This window comes from Athalia rosae, chromosome 2 (assembly GCF_917208135.1).
Source record: "Athalia rosae chromosome 2, iyAthRosa1.1, whole genome shotgun sequence".
Lineage (NCBI taxonomy): Eukaryota > Metazoa > Arthropoda > Insecta > Hymenoptera > Athaliidae > Athalia > Athalia rosae.
Genome location: NC_064027.1, coordinates 4,936,092 through 4,955,577, shown reverse-complemented (window position 1 = coordinate 4,955,577; position 19,486 = coordinate 4,936,092). Strand labels below are relative to the sequence as shown.

The 19,486-nt window shown below is 36.8% G+C and overlaps 4 protein-coding genes and 3 long non-coding RNA genes across 13 annotated transcripts; 3 read left to right on the top strand and 4 right to left on the bottom strand.

The window, feature by feature from the left end:
• Positions 1-187: 187 nt before the first annotated feature.
• LOC105692313 (anillin) lies at positions 188-7,782 on the bottom strand. 3 transcript variants are annotated; one of them, XM_012411428.3, is made up of 19 exons: positions 7,649-7,782; positions 7,044-7,170; positions 6,683-6,862; positions 6,202-6,374; positions 5,719-6,084; positions 4,351-4,969; positions 3,988-4,283; positions 3,806-3,911; positions 3,464-3,699; positions 3,274-3,381; positions 2,976-3,175; positions 2,731-2,866; positions 2,399-2,651; positions 2,125-2,289; positions 1,815-2,038; positions 1,562-1,732; positions 1,252-1,474; positions 1,030-1,174; positions 188-931 (listed from the first exon to the last, which is right to left on the bottom strand). In XM_012411428.3, exons 1-19 carry the CDS (start codon positions 7,664-7,666, stop codon positions 826-828), a joined length of 3,852 nt encoding a protein of 1,283 aa, XP_012266851.2. In that variant the 5' UTR covers positions 7,667-7,782; the 3' UTR covers positions 188-825. The 3 variants fall into 3 exon arrangements, with proteins under 3 accessions (XP_012266851.2, XP_012266852.2, XP_012266853.2); XM_012411429.4 differs by having other exon boundaries at positions 4,351-4,900; XM_012411430.4 differs by having other exon boundaries at positions 4,351-4,570.
• Positions 5,110-6,425, top strand: LOC125500099. Its single transcript, XR_007277297.1, has 4 exons — positions 5,110-5,669; positions 5,752-5,944; positions 6,115-6,210; positions 6,291-6,425. It is a non-coding gene; the product is annotated as an uncharacterized LOC125500099 (long non-coding RNA).
• A 309-nt stretch (positions 7,783-8,091) lies between the features above and the next one.
• Positions 8,092-13,560, top strand: LOC125500098. Of its 3 annotated transcripts, none has more exons than XR_007277296.1 (4): positions 8,092-8,265; positions 12,507-12,701; positions 13,018-13,308; positions 13,419-13,560. It is a non-coding gene; the product is annotated as an uncharacterized LOC125500098 (long non-coding RNA). The 3 variants fall into 3 exon arrangements; XR_007277294.1 differs by having other exon boundaries at positions 8,092-8,345; XR_007277295.1 differs by having other exon boundaries at positions 8,092-8,345; positions 13,401-13,540.
• On the bottom strand, positions 9,312-15,907 carry LOC105692354 (TLC domain-containing protein 3A). Of its 3 annotated transcripts, none has more exons than XM_012411502.3 (6): positions 15,714-15,907; positions 13,394-13,656; positions 12,962-13,268; positions 12,607-12,708; positions 12,338-12,466; positions 9,312-12,167 (listed from the first exon to the last, which is right to left on the bottom strand). In XM_012411502.3, the coding sequence occupies exons 1-6, from the start codon at positions 15,747-15,749 to the stop codon at positions 11,961-11,963; spliced, it is 1,044 nt and encodes a 347-aa protein (XP_012266925.2). In that variant the 5' UTR covers positions 15,750-15,907; the 3' UTR covers positions 9,312-11,960. The 3 variants fall into 3 exon arrangements, with proteins under 3 accessions (XP_012266925.2, XP_048507438.1, XP_012266927.2); XM_048651481.1 differs by lacking the exon at positions 15,714-15,907 and adding an exon at positions 13,998-14,928; XM_012411504.3 differs by lacking the exon at positions 15,714-15,907 and adding an exon at positions 13,853-14,917.
• On the top strand, positions 14,750-15,174 carry LOC110117382. Its single transcript, XR_002306016.2, has 2 exons — positions 14,750-14,890; positions 15,010-15,174. It is a non-coding gene; the product is annotated as an uncharacterized LOC110117382 (long non-coding RNA).
• Positions 15,908-16,105: 198 nt separating the features above from the next.
• Positions 16,106-17,480, bottom strand: LOC105692356 (small nuclear ribonucleoprotein Sm D3). Its single transcript, XM_012411506.3, has 2 exons — positions 17,006-17,480; positions 16,106-16,604 (listed from the first exon to the last, which is right to left on the bottom strand). The coding sequence occupies exons 1-2, from the start codon at positions 17,319-17,321 to the stop codon at positions 16,492-16,494; spliced, it is 429 nt and encodes a 142-aa protein (XP_012266929.1). The 5' UTR covers positions 17,322-17,480; the 3' UTR covers positions 16,106-16,491.
• A 191-nt stretch (positions 17,481-17,671) lies between these two features.
• Positions 17,672-19,392, bottom strand: LOC105692271 (actin-related protein 2/3 complex subunit 3). Its single transcript, XM_012411351.3, has 4 exons — positions 19,241-19,392; positions 18,727-18,903; positions 18,449-18,644; positions 17,672-18,273 (listed from the first exon to the last, which is right to left on the bottom strand). Exons 1-4 carry the CDS (start codon positions 19,244-19,246, stop codon positions 18,119-18,121), a joined length of 534 nt encoding a protein of 177 aa, XP_012266774.1. The 5' UTR covers positions 19,247-19,392; the 3' UTR covers positions 17,672-18,118.
• Between the last annotated feature and the right edge of the window lie 94 nt (positions 19,393-19,486).

The window sequence follows — 19,486 nt, the reverse complement described above, 5'->3', positions numbered from 1 at the left end:
ATTAGATAAACTAACAGAATTTTTTTGAATTATCTATTTTCTATTTTTTTCTGCTTTAGTTTTTCAATTTTAGGCTGCTCTTTGAAGCTAGTTCAAACGTAAAATTTCATAAAATCATTAGAATTACCATACAACTGAATGGTATAAGGTTAATATTAGTTGTATAAAGATTATATTAGTTGGATAAAGATTATATTATGTGGTTGGTCCCTTCAAATATACGCATTTATGTAAGTCGGGTGATTTCGTTATTCAAAAATAGTTTGAATTTTCACTACCGCTGTGCCACAGCCGCATCGTCTGGACACATGGATATCAGTCGTGACTATGGTACGAGCAGAGATTCGCATATTCCGAATATCGTAGTTCATTCCACGAGGTGAAACGAAGCTATCAATTATTCTGCAGCGATACGCTCTTCGCACGCATCATGTCATACACGTTTTACGAACGTATAACATGATTGCCGATAGATTTTTTCTCGACTAAAAAATGCGTCCAATATCAAGGCTGAGATGTATAGTACATATCCTCTAACTTTCATAGAACGACGCAAACGAGATCGTGTACGCCAATTTGAGGTACAATATTCAAATCGGCGTATTGCGGACAAAAAATTATCTTCTTGTTATTCTTCATTAATCACGAGCCTGACCATTCGAGCTCTCAAAATTCTTAATTCTATTGTTCCAATCGTCATAATCCAATATTTACAATAACCTGTCCTATAGCGACGCTCCGATAATTTCGAAAATCTATTCATCGTACCTCATTAGACGAGTCGTCGACCGAGAGCCGACATTGGTTTGATGCTCCAAATATTTATTACGAAGTGGAAGTACCGCCCCAGGCGCGCATTAAGCTCAATGTTTTATTCAATTTCGAACACCATTCTAATCGTTCTTCTTTTGTATCTGCTGACAACAAATGTCTGAAATGTCAAATTTAACGAGTTAATTTCATTCGCAATGGCGGTTGATCTATTTGATGGGGACAAAAAAGTATAGCTTTAAATATTCATTCATTCACCTTATTGTTGTCTCAGAGCCCATCCTTATCATTACCAAAGTATCAGAGTCGCCTGGTTCGGCGCGCCTGGTAGTTTCGAGTAGGAATGTATGAGGACGAGCGCAAATATCTCGGGACACTAGGCCAACGTTCATCGTTGAAACACCTGTTGAAACGAGGCAAAGGATGAAATATCCGCGCAAATTTTGCAAGATCAGGCATCGGTGACGTAGAGTAGCTCACCTTGTAAATCGAGACTTCCGATTGGTGTTTTTTTTCGCTCATCGTCAGGGTACTTCCAGTAAGATAATGAGGAGCCTTTCAGCAGGCACCATCTTCTGTGCCATGCACCGAATCCTGAAATATCCTCGAACATTGTCAAAAAGCCATGATGTTCCACGGAAACTGACAGTTCGCAAGACACGTGCATCTGCAATCGTCCTTCCAACGGAGACGACTGTGGCACCTAGAGAAAATTTATCACACGTTAAGTTATGAGAAGGCAAAATTTAACTTGGACTTCTCATTTGGTTGATGTACATGTATAGTCTACCTTGTTGAGAGTCCATTGCTGCCGTTGCACCTCTCTGAGACTAAATATGACGTATCCGGTGAGATTGAAGGATGGCGAGCGTACGGCCGATGGACCCGCAGGACTTTGTACCGAAGGCATTACCAGACGGCTCTCTTGTTTCGCAAACTTTTTAGGTGTTTTTGTGGATGACTGCGAAGAAAAGGGCAAAGATGATTCTCGTTAGTCGTAGAAGGCGTAGAGTTTGCTTGAAAGAATCATAAAAAATATGCACCTTCTTGCTATTGTGAATGTGATATTTGATCTCATGAGGAAGCACCTCCGCTCTGGTCTGTAACGAATAAATCTCCAGAGTGATTTTGAAATCACTGTAAAGATCGTGGAGCTTTAAAGTCGAGGGAAAGCGAATGCAAGAGTCACCCGGTTCAGCAACTACTACAGGAGTCGCGACGATGTGATCCAAATGACGTACCAGGCAGACAAAATGATAACAGTTCTCTGCGCAAAATAACAAAGGGTTTACTAACGACGCACAAAATAACTTATTGATAATACTAAAGTCTCTGATCATTTCGACGCAATACCTGAGTCCATATTACGGTAATAATTGTGCTTCATGGGAAAAGTTATGGCAGATATAGTCAACGATCCACTCTCTTGCAGCTCTGGGGCGCCAGGAACGACTGGACGTAGCGTCCCTTCCACCTTCAACCTCTGAACTTCATTGAGAGCAGCTTGCCGTCTGTGGGCTACAAGTGCGTAATGAGTCGTTGCGTACTTATCTCGCGAATGGATGAGTCGAATTTGAACAATTTATTCCAATATCAATGAAAAGTATACTTCGATTTTGTCACTCACTGGCAACTAGCAGTAATCTTTCTCCTTCCACTTGTTCCCTAGAGTCGCTGAACTCCACCGTGGCATTGCACAAGTTCAAAGCCTGACTTGCCTGGCTTATGACCGTCTGCTGCGTGCACACCTCTTCCAATAGACGCTTTATCTTCTCCTGAACAAGCACGCGCTCATCTCTATCGTCAGATTGCGAGGAGGAATGCATGGTGAGTTCCGGTTCAGGAATTCGAGTTACTTGACGCACCGGAGTCTTGGGTGTCTGGAATTTGTTAGTAAAAATAATGAGTTTTCAACCAATTTTGCAGCACATGCGGAGTGGAATCAGATATTTATCTCACCTGAGATTGTTGTCTTCTGTAGAAACTAACGCTATGCATCAGTGGTAAGTGAGAATCGCCTTCAACTACGTACTGATCGGCTTTTCGTGGAGAAGATGCAGGGGTAGTGATCTTAATAGGAGATCGATAGGATTGTCTGTAAGGTGAGCAAAAATTCAACTATCTGAGACAATTTTTGGCAGACGGACGATAGAACCATTGCCACGGTGAGCTAACGTTAGAGATCAATGCTACGCGGTACTAACCCTTGACTGTATTTGAAGCTATGAGATGTAGCCGACGGGCTCTTCCCACCTCGATTTAGTTTGGGTGGAGTTGGCCCCTCGGATCCCATACCTTCATTCTGCTCATCTTGGAGAGCAAGGCACTCGTCTAAATATTCGTCCATTTCATCCAGAACAGAGATATCGGACGTAGTGCTGTCTGGATCGGGATCTATTGCTCGCTGAAATGAGATATGTAGACTTGTGTGAAAACTATTATCACAAGAATCTTTATAAGCCATAGAGTGTGTCGAGACTTTGATTATTTCGATGCGTTTACCTTCTTGTTCAGTGTAGATTGCTGTCCGACGACTCGAAGTATACTCCTACCAAGGCTGGTGTTACCGATGTCTTCACTTTCTTCGGTGCTGTCATATTCTGTGTCATCCTGCGATCAAAAAAAAACAAACAATTGTTCGAATACCTGTGAAAATATTTTTAAATTTCATCTATCGAATCTCTGTTCATACCCGCACGTAATATTCCGCCTCAGTTTCCGTTTCAGTTTCGGTTTTTTCATCGAGCGTTGCAGTTTCCGCTTCCGTATCACCAACGGTGTATTCCGTGTCTATTTCCGTATCAGTCTCCGTTAGCTCAATGTCGGATAGATTGGGATAAAGATTCCCAGGCTTAGGGGCAGCCACTCGAATTCGTTTGACGTCTGACTGAACTCTGCTTTGCTGTAGCTTCGGTGGACTCTTTGCCACTAAAAAATAACAGCCAATAGATCTCAACCAAAAATTTTGATGGGTTGCAAAGTATTTGTCTAAGACGATACGAGTAGTTGAAAAGGGAATCAGAAAATATTTTACCCTGTCTTTTTACAGGTGATGATTTAATCGCTATCTGAGCACTGCTACTCGAAATATTGTCCTGCAAATTTCCAAGTGGCGGTGGAGGGGGCGGAGGTATTGATTCCTGTAGCAAAAAAATGCTGTTAGTTTTGGAATGCGTTGAAGGAATGAACGATGTCTTTTGATGAATAATTTCATACCGGAGCGGGTATCGGCTTCACTGGACAAACTGGCGAGTTTTTAGGAGAATTAGATTTGCCGTCACTACTTTCACTGGTCCTAATGCAGGAGCCAGCGGCAACTTGCGCCATTTCCTTATTTCGGTTAAATCTTGATCTCAACATTTCTAGTTCTCTCTGTCTCTCATTTTGACAGTTTCGTAAAATATCATTTTCCAATTCGTGAGCCTGGGCTCCATTTTCAAACAAAGCACGCTGAGCGATCACTTTCTTATTCGAGACATCGGCTCTGTTGGATGACTGTGCAATGCAGTGATCTGAAAGATGGAATTTCTCTTTGAGTTTTCCATTATTACCGTTGAAATGCAAATGTGAAAAACATACCCTCAGCGACATTTTGAGTCTTGGGCACTTCTTTCTCTTCTAACTGTTTTTTAGAAACAGACATTGAGAGTGGAGCCTTAGGAATTAAGGGGGCTCCTCCTTTGTTTCGTTCAAACAGAGCCATTCTTTCAGAAAGGGTCATTTCGGCTGGATCCTTCTTCTTGGGTTCCGTAACTTTAGACTCGAACATGGAAGCCTTACTCAGTACTGAACCTGGCGACTGAACCGGGCTTTTAGGTGAAGAATTGCCAAATTTTGACGTTATTGAAGTATTCGGGATAGGGGAATTGTCACTACTAGTGCTGGAACTTATACTTTGTGCTTGTTTTTCTGGTGTCTTATGACTCTTATTAATGCTAGCATGCGAGGTTTTCATTGGACTTCTAGAAGAAGCATTCTTATCATTGCTTGCTTTTGCTTCTATCATAGTTCCACCAAACTTCGAAGTAGAAGATATCACTCTAGGTAGTGACGTAATATCCAAATCCTCTAAACCGTTGTTATCTGACTTGCACCGGGCTGGTGATTTCGCCGAATCTGAATTGGATTCCTGGGAACAACCCTTATAGTCATACACAAGGCGAGAATTGCTGGTAGTACGAGTAAAACCTTGAGCCTCCTGGAAAACACCGTTGTGAAACCTGTACTTCCATGGCTCTGAGACTTCTGTTTTTTCCATCGTCCAAATTTCTTTTTAGTTTTTTTTTACCGACACCAAGCCCCGTTTAAAAAAACTTTTAGCAAAGAAAGAACCGGAATGAAAAGCCAGAAAGGCATGGTCCAGCTGTTTGTTAATCGGGTCAGTCGAAATTTATGCGAGTTCGAAGAGGTTTGTTTCGAAGCATTACTGAGTTAGAAGATTAATTGGTTCATAGTCCAATGATGGGAAATGTTAGATTCTACTGCTCGACCACCTGACTCATCCATGGGCTCGAGACATTAGTATTTCTTTTATCAAAGGTGAGCAATTGTATAAACATAGTGAGCTGGTTTGATGAATGTCTTTGACTCAAGAATCATGCCAAAAGACAAATTCTTTGTTAAGATTAACTAGATCACGCAAAAAAAAAAAGAAAAAAGAATACTCATCAAAAAAGGTAAGGGAGTGTTATAGCTACAGATTTCAACAGCACATTGTCAGTACTTTGGAAAGTAACAGTAATCTCCTGCACATACGTACAAATATGTATTCCATAAATTTTGTAAATCTACTCTGTTCTGTGTGATATTTCATTTGTTACAGGCTCTGATTTTGTACAGGTAACGGGGAGTGGAATTAGGTTTTTTATCCTTGTAAAGTGAGCTACAAGGTTGTAAAGGTAATGCAAAGTTCACCAAACTCATTAAAAAACGAAACTTCATTCTCACCAGTGTTTCAAGCATCGCTTGGTCCCACTTCAGCTGCTTGGTTGGACTTCCCTTATTTCGACTAGTCGGAGTATTGCCCGAGGTGGTATTTGAACCAGCCGATTTGGAATTACTACTTGCACCAGATAGTTTGGACATATCGCTGGTGCTTGGTAGCTTCGATGTTATGCCGGTACTGAGTTGCTTGGACAATCCGCTGGTACTTGGCTGCTTGGATAATCCACTGGTACTTGCTTGTTTAGTTAGTGCGCTTGTGCTTGGCTGCTTAGACAATCCACTAGTACCGGGCTGGGGATCAGATCCGTTTCGAGCTTGCTCATTGAATTTGGCATGCACTTTTGATGCTCTGCTTTCCGTATGTTTGGTCTGTTAATTATTGCACTGATCATTTTTCAGAACATTTTGGAATACAAAAACTCCAATGGCAACTTGTGGAAGGTTTTCAACTGGAGAAAAAAATAAGAATATTTATCATTTGCTTACCAATGTTGGGTGAGAGAGATCGTCTTCCCAATTATTTATTGTTGAAGCCAATGCAGCGAGTCTGCCTAATCTAGCGCCTGGCTTTGCAGGTTTTTGACCAACAGGCTCCTCTTCGATGGCAAATCTTTCTTCCGTTCTGTGAATTGGTGAACTCAACTCTCGGCTGCTGTCCTCTGTAAAGAAAATATATTTCTTCAGAGTTTCTGTATCTCTAATGATAAATGGCATAAAATATCCGCGTCCATCATCAAAACGAAATATAATCTCATCGTGTAATTTAGAACACCAAATCTCAATTATTTTATTAATATAACTTGCTATATTGCATACAACGAATTCGAATGTACACTCATATTATAAACACAGGAAGTTCGTAGTATCAGGATGGTGCACTGTACATATATATATATATATATATATTGTATGAAGAAACCAGTTTCTGATATCAATGCGTGTAGGTGTAACAACACAACTAACTTACCAGAGTATAACTTGCCCAGTCTTTGCAGCTTGGATCTCACATTGGATATTTGACTCTCACCATTTTCTTTGTTGGCTGTTTTGCTTTCTTGATTTGGAGTTTTTGTCGGCGATGTTTTACGTGGGGATTTTGCTGGAGACTCTTTAACCGGTGATTTCACCACCATGTCATTTTCTAATGCTGTAAAACAAAAAATGACTAATATGTCTGGCTGTATCAGTGAGTCAATGATTATTGTTAACATGTTGCGAACGATATTGTGATCTACAGTCCCATCACTGTCCAATACAGGAAAAATAACATTAATGGATAAATCTCTCTATGGGATATCTGTAAATAGATCACAAACAGAATAGCATACCTGGAGCTTGTGACAAAATCGTATTAGCATCTTTCAATGGGCTTCTTCTCCTTTTGGGATCATGACCAGCATTTGATAATTGTGTGTCCAATTTTTCCCTCCTTGCTCTCGCACGTTCCAACATACGCTAAAGATATCAGTCAAGATTTATGTAGAGTTACTTATAAAAAAACATTTTAGGAACTTGGTGACAATATTTTGTCTAGTACGAGCAGCCATAATATACAATCTCGGTACTTGTAAACAGATACCTCCATTCAGAATCAGCATGCTACGACGGGTATGTATAACTCGCATAAAAATTTTTTAGCATAGTGATTGCAGACTACAAATTACTGACATTATGAATGGCATCAGGTTGCGGAATTTTAATGGACGGTAAGCGTTGGACTTGTTACAATTCTCAATAATTTATTTTTTGGATAATTTCGAGGTATAAAAGATCAACTCAACCTTTTCAACCTTTCCATTTCAATTTTACAGGATAATCTAATGTCGAATACGACATGATTTTTAAAGTAGTAGGGTGTATTATACAAAATTGTAATCCCTGTGAATCCCAGGTAAACAAATCCCTGATGTATAATCTGCATAGCGTCACTTACCTGAGTAAAAGGATCCATTGTTTAATTTTTCTTAGAAATATTACTTTTCACACCAGCGTGGCCCGGCCACTAGTTTTATGTGAAGCCGTAGACCCTTGTCTATTACTTGGAACAGAAGGTTACTCTAATATAATAGGAAAAAGGGAATACGTTTGGCAGAGACGCGTACCGCACCCTTCGACTGCGCTTCTCAAACTGTCAGAACTTTCAACCGTTAAGTTTGAATGCAACCGCCATTACATCTATTCGGTAGTAAGTACAGTCGCATTGAAATAAAACCGTGAGGATGAATATCATTCTCATTGTTATTAGTGGAAAATTTTGCTGAATGTGAGAAACAATCTTTAATTGACTCACGCCGATACATTGAAAATTCAGGTTTTAAATTAAAATGCAGTGTTTAATATCTACAGAAAATCGTTATGCGTTGATGCGTGGTTATAATTCACGTTAACACAAATTACGTACCTGACTGTACCTTGTAACACCTGGTGGGGGTAATTCATACAAAAATTTGAATTGCAGAGCTTTCATTGGACAGTGAGAAGTAATATCTAGATGTCAACGGTTGTAGTGGGCATTGGTAATAGATAGTAGCGTGGCTAATTATCTACGTTGTAAGTAATTATCTGGAGCATTTGTTTTATGCGTAAATGCCTTTGCTCATTACTTGCTCCGCAGGTGGCCTTTCATGTATGTGAGTATGCGATTTTTTGTTAGTTTCCAAGATTCGAGCGAACGAATAAACCGATGAAATGTTCAGACTGGTAATTCTTATATTACACAACTCCTGTAAGGATATCGCTTTTGCTCAATAATTACCAAGTTATGCTATCAAAATTAGAGGAAAGGAAATAACATCGTTGATTGAACACATACCGTGATCCGCAACAAAAACTCTACGATGTAGAAACACCAAAGCACTCTGAAAAATTTGACACTTTTTACCTACATTCACAATTTAATTAGATCATTATAAATTTTGATTCCGATGGAGGAAAACATCATTCAAACTAGTCGACCAAGGAATCGAAGAACAACTCTTGCAAGCGGACCAATTTCCGATAATATTGCAAATTCAAATATTAAACTGGATTATGTTACTATACTCTTATTTATTGGTTTAGTAACTATGCAATTGCTTACCAGTGCTGTTGTTCGATATATCATATCAAGCCTGTATTTATTCAATGAATAATTCTGTCATTTGAATCACATATTTTTACCATGCTACAAATTAACTGTTATAATGCTGGGAAAATCCACAGTCAGTTCGTTCTTGCGAGACTAATTACACATGCGAAAATTAGAAAGAATGATATATTACATGACTCACGAAAGTAGTTACCAAGAAAGGTTGTTCTTCGTGCATTAGGAACTATTTACCCAATTTTTCAAGAGAATGCGTTTCATCCCGTGATCAAGTTTGGATGTTTCGAAGAGGTTGCTGGTACGCATAATTACAGACCCATACAGATTAGTTTGCATAGTGCTCGTAATAAATGAAGAGAAAGTAACAAAGAATAAAATAGATGGTGAAATAGATCCATTAACTTAAAGAGGAATATTCGGTGCTGAGATGTACACCCAAAAGTATACTTGCAGGTGGTTTAATGCAGAGAAGATTTAGGTGTCATAGGATTGAATAAAAGAAAATTACTACTTGAATGTAATCCATGTAATTAGCTACAAGATTGAAAACAATGTAACCTATCGAACTACAAGAAATCATTCAAATATAATCAAACAACCACTTATTTTGTGCAGGAACAGTTTAGAAGTAATGTATCACTCTACGATTTTTAATTTGTATGGTGGCAATCACATACAGTAATATAACAAATGTAGACTACTACATAAGCAGCAGACTGCTGGTCGCTGGTCGCTGCATTTGGAGTACTCGTGTGCAGAAAAACTACAATTACTGACCGTTTTAGAGCCATTGTTTAAGACCCAATGTAAGTTTTGGGTTCTATCGTTGATGTTTTTTCCTGGCGCATAAGATTTTCAAAGAAATTTTGTGGCACTTTGTTATATAGGTACTCGATATGCCATATGATAAAACTTCTATTATCAATATTATCATCATCTTTATGACTCCAAATTTCAACAGTTCATATACTATTCAATAGCTGTAACATGATTATTGTAAAACATCATTGTAACTTCTATCCACATACGTATACATATCTATGTATTCAAATGCTGTCGCTTATAAATAGGTATTTACTAAAACTACACATAATTTCATCATAATGACATGACTAGACAACGACTAAATAAGTAGATGTATATTTTTCGATGTAACATAATTGAGATAAAATTTGATTCAATATATATCAAATGCTTACTACATCTCTATGTTAATCTCATAATCAGTCAATTCACTTGACTATAAATCTGATTGAGTTAATTCGGTATTTTCACGAAGTAAATTATAAAAAGTTTTTCGAATTTATGGCTCAGGCTTGGACAATGAACTGAATTGAAATTCAACATGATTTTATGACGTCAAAACGATCACTTTTGAATGAATTCATTCATAGATTCTTGCAGAACTAATAAGTGTACCAAAAAGTTCTGTATGATGTGTATCACCGAATTAAGTTGCAAAGAATGAAAAATATCCTAATCATAAATTTATTCTCCCATCACAATTTCTATCCACACACATTTTTACAAGAAACAAGTGTGCGTATCAGATGAATTTTTTAGTGATTATGTTCCGAATAAGTCACTGTTTATCAGTGCCGTAACCGTAGCCAACTTTTCGAAATATTTTGATGTGTCAAACTAGTCATTAAGATAATTCACGGGTAAATCATGGCCAATTCATGTATATATAGTATAAAATTCCTGATTTTTGTGAAAATTTTAGTTTGTTATAAAATTTGGTGAATCACGTATTCAGTTTGTTTATTTGAATTCCATACTGACAGTGTATACAATGATAAATATGTCAGATCTACGCAGCATGGCACTGAAAAACTATATTCAGTTCTGAGCAATAAGATAAACTTCCACACCAGGCTGTATAAATCCAAGGAGAAGACTGTGCCGCTCGTTGTCAGCAATCAGTTTTGTGCTTTCATGTGTAAATAAATATAAATTAGTAAATTCAAAAGATATAATACATTGGGCATCATTTTCTCTACCCATTAAGCTCAATGAACCCTTATCTAAAAAGCTTTTTCAGTCACTTTCTACAATTCATTTCCTCAAAAGTATATCTCAACATCTCCAAGATATATCAACGAGCATCCAAAAAAGTTTATTACAGTATAATAAATAGTTATCAAATACTTCATCAACGTTTCGGAAAACCTCTTTCTCCTATTCTATTATCTTGAGTTTCAAACTAGACAGTGATAGCACAATATAATTTTTTCATGTCGAAAACAAATTCAGCTGTAAAACTCATTGCACGTATGAATCGAATCGACTGTCACATTTTGTAAAAAAAAAAAAAAAAAACATATAATCTGCTTATAACTGCGTATAATAGTCGTAGAGCATTGAAATAGTTAGGATTATTTATATAATTTCCAGAAGGTTAACCGGATTTGTGTTTTGACGCTGCACATGACTTCAATTAATTCCCGTGCTTAAAAGCATTACATCTTAATCAACCATCAACTTCGAATACCTATTATATTAAGTGCTTGTACGACATAATTTAAAAAAATAATCCAATATACGTGCACTATGTGTTATATGTATACATGAACTTGAGTCTGCTTGTAGCATGTGACTCATGAACAATATATAGAGTAATGAAAAGCATGAGAGTGCTCGAAAATTTATGCGTTATGGCAATATATTTTCCAGTTTATAGTTGCAAGCTCGAAATGAAAGATACGCTTTGATACCTATCCCAGAAAGACACTAATCTGTTATTGATAACGCAGTATCATATGTATTTGTAGATAAATGCATGATGAAAAAAATGAAATCGAAATGAAAACAGACAAAGAGTATACAAATGATTGTATAACATTATCTTTTTCTCTTTCAATCGTTTTTTTTTTTCAAATCATATCACAATCTGGTGCTTTTTTACGTACAAAGCGAGGATAATTTCTCGTGACTAATATATAGTCATAATTTCACATGGTTTTTTTTTTCTTTCTTCAAAGCAAAGTATTGTAGAAATAAAGAATTATATAATCACATAAAATTATCGGTAAAGATTAGAAATTCGCATAAAAAATAATGCAGCTAATTTTTCGGAAAGTACCAACATCATAACTGCCTAAAAATTAGTTCGGTTAATGACTCAACGAGGACGCAAAAACTTGATCTTATATTTTGATCAGCTATGCAACTTACCATTAAACCTTCTTATACTTTTGTTATTACCACAGTTGCTATTTGAACTAGCAGAGCCATTCTGTTGTTTGTTTGTTTTTGGTCTGAACACTTTTACAGCTCCCAATACCATGAGACAGAACCAATACATCTGAGGTAGCAGTAATATTGCGATGCTGATCTTGCAGCCTCGTGGCAGTGACATTATTGCCTGTAAAAATACAGATTGTCTCGTTAAGAGACTCCTCTAGCTCATATTCTCTACGTCATATTCAGAATGTATTACAGATTACAGAGCTAAACTTTTGTTGCTTGAGAAAATTCAGCAACAGATGTGGGAAGTAATTTTCAGTGAATTTCGATCCATTTATTTTCACTCACCTCAAAATAAGGTAGGTCTACAAGCTCGCTGTATAGATAACAAAGGTATGGGAACATGGCTACTCTGCATACGAAGAAGGTTCCAATCATAATCATCCCGTTTGTAACATATAATTGTGTAGCCTTCATCTAAGATCGTGTAAAAAGTTTGACATGAATTTTGTTACAGGAAATTGACACTCGACACAGTACATTGAATAATATCTCGTGAGTCTGTCAAACAAGAATTATCTCCCTTTTTGTTATTCAGAGTCAATTGTGTGACTCACCTTTAATCTGCTCAGAATACCCCGCATGGACACAAATGGTGTACTCAATTCCATGAGATAGACAAAGCCAAAGACACAATCACCTAGACCCCCACGTAAGTACTGTAATTGATAAACAAAATGTTGAAAGCATATATTACACTGTACGTAACAGCTAGCAAACCGATTCGTCAATTGTATAATGAAGACAGTAATTTATTTTTGAATTCTGCCTATCTGACTATCTTTGAATCAAATTAAATCCAATTCTGAATGTTAAATAATAGTTACTTTCGAGTTATACTTTATAGCCATAGTTGGTTAAAAGCAAGTCTTTAATGAAAAAAAATTAATAATAATTGAAAATTAAACTTACAACAATGATCAAAAATCCAAAGCTGCCTATGAATAAATGATGCATGACAATGACAGGTTGTTCCTTGAGATAAAGTCGCACATTGACTATGTGACCAGCATCAGATTTTTGTTCTTTTTTGTGCTCTGAAGTGCTGGCATGTACTCGATACATTGACCAGATATCGTAGAAGAAGTAGGAAGCTCCAAACCAAGCATAAGCTTCGCTCATAAAATGTGATGTATGAAGGAACGATCTTGTGCAAGACCACATGCAAACGATGGATCCAGTGACACAACTTAGCGCAGCTTGCACTGCAGACACAACTCTGAAAACGAAAAGTCATCAACTTTTAATTGACTCCTTAGGTTGGTCAATGACTCTGTGATATGAAACTATAAATTATTATTGATAATGCAATTTCTAATGAGAATGGCTCGACTAAATACTAACTTGTTAGATATGTCCAATACATCAGGTGCCGTGAGATGGTATTTCTTTCGAAGACGTAAACCAGTACGAGTCCTCAGCGCCATGTGATTGAGGAAGTCAAAAAGTGAGAGGAAAAATATGAAACCCAGGGCAGATAAACAAGCGCCACGTCTTAAGCTAATCCTATCATCTGGCTCTAGAATAGCAACGGAGCCTACAGCCACCCCAAGTGATCCAACCGTTGATGCAAGTAACAGCGACATATCTCCAAATTTATTATGAACCTGAAAGAGAGAGGATGAATACAAATCAATAATTTGAAATTAAAATAAATCGGCTTTTTTCAGTTAGCGGCAAAAAAAACCTTCCGAGTCTCTTTGCAGTTAATTGAGTGAAATAAATCCACAAACTGATCAAAATTTGAATTTTTAGATCTCATGAAGGTGCTATAAGTTGATGGCATTACTTAAATTGATTTACATAAGAACTTGATATCAATTATGCTGGAGGTACATTTGGTGAGTGGTTACATAACTTGGTGAGAAAAAAATTTAGTTGAACTCATCTTGTTGAGAAAACAAAGAATGGAACAAATCAGCTGAGTAAGTCATATGATATTACTTAACTTATGATGTAACTGAATGTCCTTGTATGATCTATAGTGGTTCATCTATATCAGCATACATGTACAATGTAGTCGGCGTATACGACTTGATCGTGTCACAACAGCTGTTACAATTATTTGAATCTTTGAACAGTCTCGAATGAATGGCAGAGTATAAATATTCTAGTCGGTAAAATTGTCAAGTATGAAGTTAATGTAACAGTCAGTGAAAAGTACTTAAAAATATTGATAATATTTCAAATTTCTCTCAAAGCACATAGTGATAATTTAGTCGGACACAATAGGTATTTTTTTTTTATTATAATTCTGCATGCATTATACATTTGAGTGTTACTACGTTTTTTTCCATTATTACTACTGTTATCTACAAGTGTGTAATGAGACAGGGCATCATTCACTTTATTTGACTCTAATAGTAGAATTCATTGTGCATCGTAGGTCAAAATGTTCCATTGTTAGGTGGCAGGATACATAATAAGCAGTGATTTTCTGAACTTTTTTAATCTTGCCAAACAAAGGAGTAAGATTAGAGTCTGATAAAAGCATGGCTCAAATAAAATAACTGATAATCTTTGTGTAATTAAAGAAAAAGTAACATCTGATGAAATAAATCAGTTCCGTATTTTGTACTAAACACTTTATAAAAAACATGTAGACCTCATAATTTATCAAACTTATTTTGGGTACAAGCCATTTGATGATACGAATTTATAATAGACTACTCAGAATTTTTACATGCCATAACCAGATGGCAAAGTGCCAGAGATTTGATCATCATTGGGAAAATATATGGTTGCTGACACATTCCTACAGGAAAATGGATCACATAATACTTTGGGATAACCAGTTACTCATGTGAATGAAAAGGACTCTTTTCAGGCTAATGAAATGTGGTAATTACCGCTTCATTCAAATAGACGATCCTATCAATTTTTAAGCTTCATAGCAGCTTACAAATCTTGCAATGTAAAATAATAATCATGACTACTAGAAAATGTGCTTTATTTTTCAGATATGAACTCTCATTAAATATTTACAACCATATATCAGATAATGTTAACTGAATATTTGACACAAGTGACAAAGAGTAATTCAAATAACCTGAACAATAATGAGCTGAACAACAGAGTGAAGGAAATTGTTTTTTGGTATTACAGCTGACGAGTCTGTACATGAATATACCATTCATTGTTCATTATAAAGTGTAACAAGTACTGATGGATAAATTCGTCCAAGAGCAATTGACTAGATTGATTGAATCAGATAGCGTTTTTGCTTCATTCCAATGGCACAAAAATCAAGATCAAAACATTGTAAATTTGTAAAATATCGTTTACGAGCTAAAGCTAGCCTCTAAGTGATTTATCAGATGCCTAAAATAGACTAGTTCTAACTGCCAATGTCTAGGGCAGGGACATCCACTGAATTTCTATGACAGCAAAAAATAGAGCAATCATGAAATTGATAAACTCAGCAATAACGGTCGGGTGAATGACCTTCAGGAAAGGGTTTCTAACAGGGTTGGTTTATTAAAGGTAAAATATACGTCCACACGAAGTTTATGAAGCAAAAAAGGTTTTTTCTGATGATACGCAGCAGAAAAATCAAATAATAGATTTACGCACTATAAACTGATGGCGTTTGAAAACAATGACTGATTACTTATCTCTACGAGAAAAAGGATCGCAAATCGTAATATTTACCGCGAAATCTTACCTCTTTGTTTTTGCTGAAATTATTTAAGTGCACCATTTTCGGTTTATCGTTTTCTTCCGTTGGGCAGCTTAACAAGTTACCGTTGAATCAAGTTGATTATAATTCACACTTTATAGAAATTTCACCCCTTCATTTGATATTACCTCGCATTACCCTCACCACTAAATCTGTTGCGGCTTGCACTGACATTTCGCTCAGAAAACGCAAACGTTCCGCTAGCGTCGCCGTTTTGTTGAATGAGTTGTTTCCTCCATGGAGAATGTGCTCATTGGATGGATGAGATCAAATGGGATCAGATGAGAAGGATGAAAATGTCTCTCGAAGGTGGGGGGCTCTGGAATCACCTTTCTTTGCCCTCTGCCTCATCTTTCATAAACTTCTACCATGTAAGCTTGGTATGAAAATGATCGACCGAACATTTTTATTAGAAATTCAACTTTTTGTATTTACTACAGACGATATACCCAGGAGAAAAGGTATAAAATCAATTTTATGCCCGAAACACGAACAAAAGTGGAACAAGTATGAAGGACTGTATTTCGCTTTTACTGTGAAGCTTGATAGCGAATAAAATAAATCGATCAATTGTAAATGCTAGTTGATTTATGTTGTTATTATTAATTATATTAGTGGTTACCTGTGCAACGCTACAGGTATGTTTGGTTGTAATTTACTTTTAAATGGAATCAGCTTTACAGCTCTTATAAACGTATCGACGAAAGAATGAACTTTGATACAGTCGATGATAGAAAAAGCTGGTGTCAGTTCTTCAAATTATTTATCCTCTTCCTCTTCCTGGTTGTGAACCTCCGGGCTGATTCTGCTGATTAAGCCAAGGTGCTGATCCTGTACCTCTTCCTCTCTGGTTTTGTCCTCGTCCTCTACCCCGAGCTAAAAACAAACATTTTGTATCTAATTTTGTAATTCATTATAAGGAGAGAATTGTGGGACCTCTCATGGCCTCCACAATCGCTTCACTTCTAAACCATTCAAACAAACAATAACCAACAATAGTCCAAGATTCAGTAGAGATAGTCTTGAACATTGAACATAAGCTTGAAATAACATTACACAAATACTCGGACTTAGCTTCATTTCAAAGACCTATTCTCAGAGTTATTCACGTTCATCGTATGAAAATTGAGACAATTTACCAATAATGACAGGTGTTTGATTCAGTATAGAGAATATTGGCACGACAAACAAAGGTTCTTGAAAAATCAAAGTAGCAATACAGAAGATTGAAGTTTGTGGATGTTATGTGACTGAAGAATGTTTCGAGAGAAGCAAACCTTGTGCGCGTAGTATTGCAGATTTTCCTCTGCCTGCTGTACCAGAGCCTTTGCCACCGGGTCGTTTAAACATTGGAGCATTTTTCAGCATATCAGGTAATATGAGAAATCTAATTTTTGAACCCCTAATGTAAACATTTTCCAGTTGACCAACACGACCATCACGATACGTGACCGTGAGATTTTGCATTTGACAGTTCATGTTATCTTCAGCTTCTATTAATTTCCCGCGATAAACCTCACCGGTGTTCGTTTCACAGGTTATAACGTGACCTTCGGCTTCGTGAAGTACTTTTATTGGTACGCCGATCGACATTTTAGCAGTTTACTTTTGGGCAATCAACACTATAAGTAGACAAATATTCAATAGGAATCGCAGATTCAAACGGATTTCAATCCGTACAAAAATAATATCGTCGCATCAACGTTTGTCACGGACGCCACTTCTGATCTCACAGAGTAAACAACTAAAGAGGGGAACGCTGCTTAGTTCCAATTGTGGACACTTCCATGAATCGGGCAGTACCGAGTTATTCCTGGTCAATTTGCCCTACATACAATCTACCCTCCATAATACAAACTAAATTACTACGGATTAGGCAAAAAAAATTACTATCTTGGGGAAATTGGGGAAGGAACAAATAAAGTAAAGAACTTACTAAGAAATTTGTGTTTTTAACTTTCTTTATATCCATAATATAAAATAATAATCATATAATTACACTAACACTACTTACACTGGATGATCATCAGATAATTGCGTTCAAATTCCTCATAATCTACACGCATGGTCATACATGATTAACATCGATCCGCTTGCACAAGTCCGATTGTACAATCATATCGTTTTTTAGCATGACTGTTATCATTGGACGTTGCAGGATGAAATTCTAGCGAATCCACAGGTATTGAATCAATATATTTGGCACTCAGTCTAGAGGAATCGATTCAATAGAGGTACCGAATAATTAAACTGAATTTTGATCTGATCATAGAGGTAAAGATAATTTTGGTTGTTAATATTAACATGACCCAGGCTTCAACGAGGGCGAAGAGCCGTGAAGATCGGTACGGAAATTAGTTTAAGATGAATGACAAACTGATCAAATTTATTTATTGGCCAGGTCCGGACAAGGACTTATCCATGAACTTTTTCTTTGCAAAACAAAGCCACCATTTGCTTGGCTTTCCATCTTCGCCATAAACTTTTTCTACAACTCTCACACCTGTTTCTTGTCGCAATTGCTGCAGGTACTGCCTCATGAGATCTGAAAATAACGGATAATAAATTGAAGGCACTCTTTATTTTCAATTACCATGGGAAGAGTTTTGGGATTTGATTTATTTACATTCGGACTGAGCAGAGAACTGACAAAACTGATAAGAGAATGGTATCCCTGCATCACCTGAGGCTACATTACTATTAAAAAATGATATTCTTACCAGCGTCAGACGCAGTTGCTGGCTTAGCGTAAACGGAATTCAAAGGGAAACCAGCATCTCCTGGGATATCAAACTTGGAAATAGCTAGAGTATACATCTCATTTGTTGCTTGGTTTTTTGTAGCGCATTTTTGTAATTTTTTCAAGCATTCAGTGATGTACAAAGTAATGTAAATCAATACACGGTCAGCTTCGCTCTGGAAGGCACGTAAAGAAGAGGATGTGGTTAAAATTCTATGAGTTAATTCTGGACATATAATCTCACTATCGGAATGGTACCTTGATCTCGTAAGTTCTGAAGAAAACATTAGCTTTGAAAAAATACAACGCCTCATCTATTATATCTAATTCCTTTCCACTGTAGGGCGGTGCGGGACCTCGAAATTGAGTCTTGAATGGCAACATAGCTATGTTTCCAACGGTGTGGTTATTTTCCAAAAAACTAGAGTGATAGGCCTAACAAATATTCATGAATCATTGTAAAATGCACTGACATTGAATAATAAATGCTGCAAGACTAATAAAAGAGTTGGGTTAAGGTTTTGTTTGCTGTTCACGTTCGTTCGAAATCAGATGAACATTACAATTCTAATCCATTTTAAATATTTCATGAACGATTAAAACACAAATTCTGTAATAAAGGTTATATTATTGGTCGACGATATGAATCATGATATCAGAAGGGATCCACCCATTTGACAGCTCTAAACCTCATGAACAAAATACACGTTTACCACAATTAAAATAGACCATCAGATTCTATGATTGCGAAGTAAAATACAATTAGGCTTACCGGCATTATTGAAGGGTAATTGTTCTCAATTTCACTACCCAGTCGAACTTAATATTGTGTTCGATTTTATTAAAATAAAATGTAAAAAAATCCCACACACACGGTTCGCAATGCAAACCTCAAAAGCAGACCGCAGCACTAGTTCATGATGATTAGCGTGGAAACTTGAATCGAGGAACTGCGAATCGTGCGACTGACCTGCTGCTACTGCCTCTATAGAAAACAACGCGCAACGTAACCGAATGA

Excerpts from the sequence above, each read along its gene's own strand:
- LOC105692313 (XM_012411428.3), bottom strand. Across the intron at positions 4,970-5,718 it reads AAGCGATGCTTGAAACACTG|GAGGCTCAAGGTTTTACTCG; the intron begins GTGAGAATGAAG and ends GGTGTTTTCCAG. Across the intron at positions 3,382-3,463 it reads AGGCGGAATATTACGTGCGG|GATGACACAGAATATGACAG; the intron begins GTATGAACAGAG and ends TTTTGATCGCAG.
- LOC105692354 (XM_048651481.1), bottom strand. The coding sequence starts at position 14,042 with ATGAACCACTATAGATCATACAAGGACATTCAGTTACATCATAAG. Across the intron at positions 13,269-13,393 it reads GTATTGGACATATCTAACAA|AGTTGTGTCTGCAGTGCAAG; the intron begins GTTAGTATTTAG and ends TTTCGTTTTCAG. Across the intron at positions 12,709-12,961 it reads TTGGATTTTTGATCATTGTT|TACTTACGTGGGGGTCTAGG; the intron begins GTAAGTTTAATT and ends TATCAATTACAG.
- LOC105692356 (XM_012411506.3), bottom strand. The coding sequence starts at position 17,321 with ATGTCGATCGGCGTACCAATAAAAGTACTTCACGAAGCCGAAGGTCAC. Across the intron at positions 16,605-17,005 it reads TGCAATACTACGCGCACAAG|CTCGGGGTAGAGGACGAGGA; the intron begins GTTTGCTTCTCT and ends GTTTGTTTTTAG.
- LOC105692271 (XM_012411351.3), bottom strand. Across the intron at positions 18,645-18,726 it reads TCAGAACTTACGAGATCAAG|AGCGAAGCTGACCGTGTATT; the intron begins GTACCATTCCGA and ends CGTGCCTTCCAG. Across the intron at positions 18,274-18,448 it reads AGCAACTGCGTCTGACGCTG|ATCTCATGAGGCAGTACCTG; the intron begins GTAAGAATATCA and ends CGTTATTTTCAG.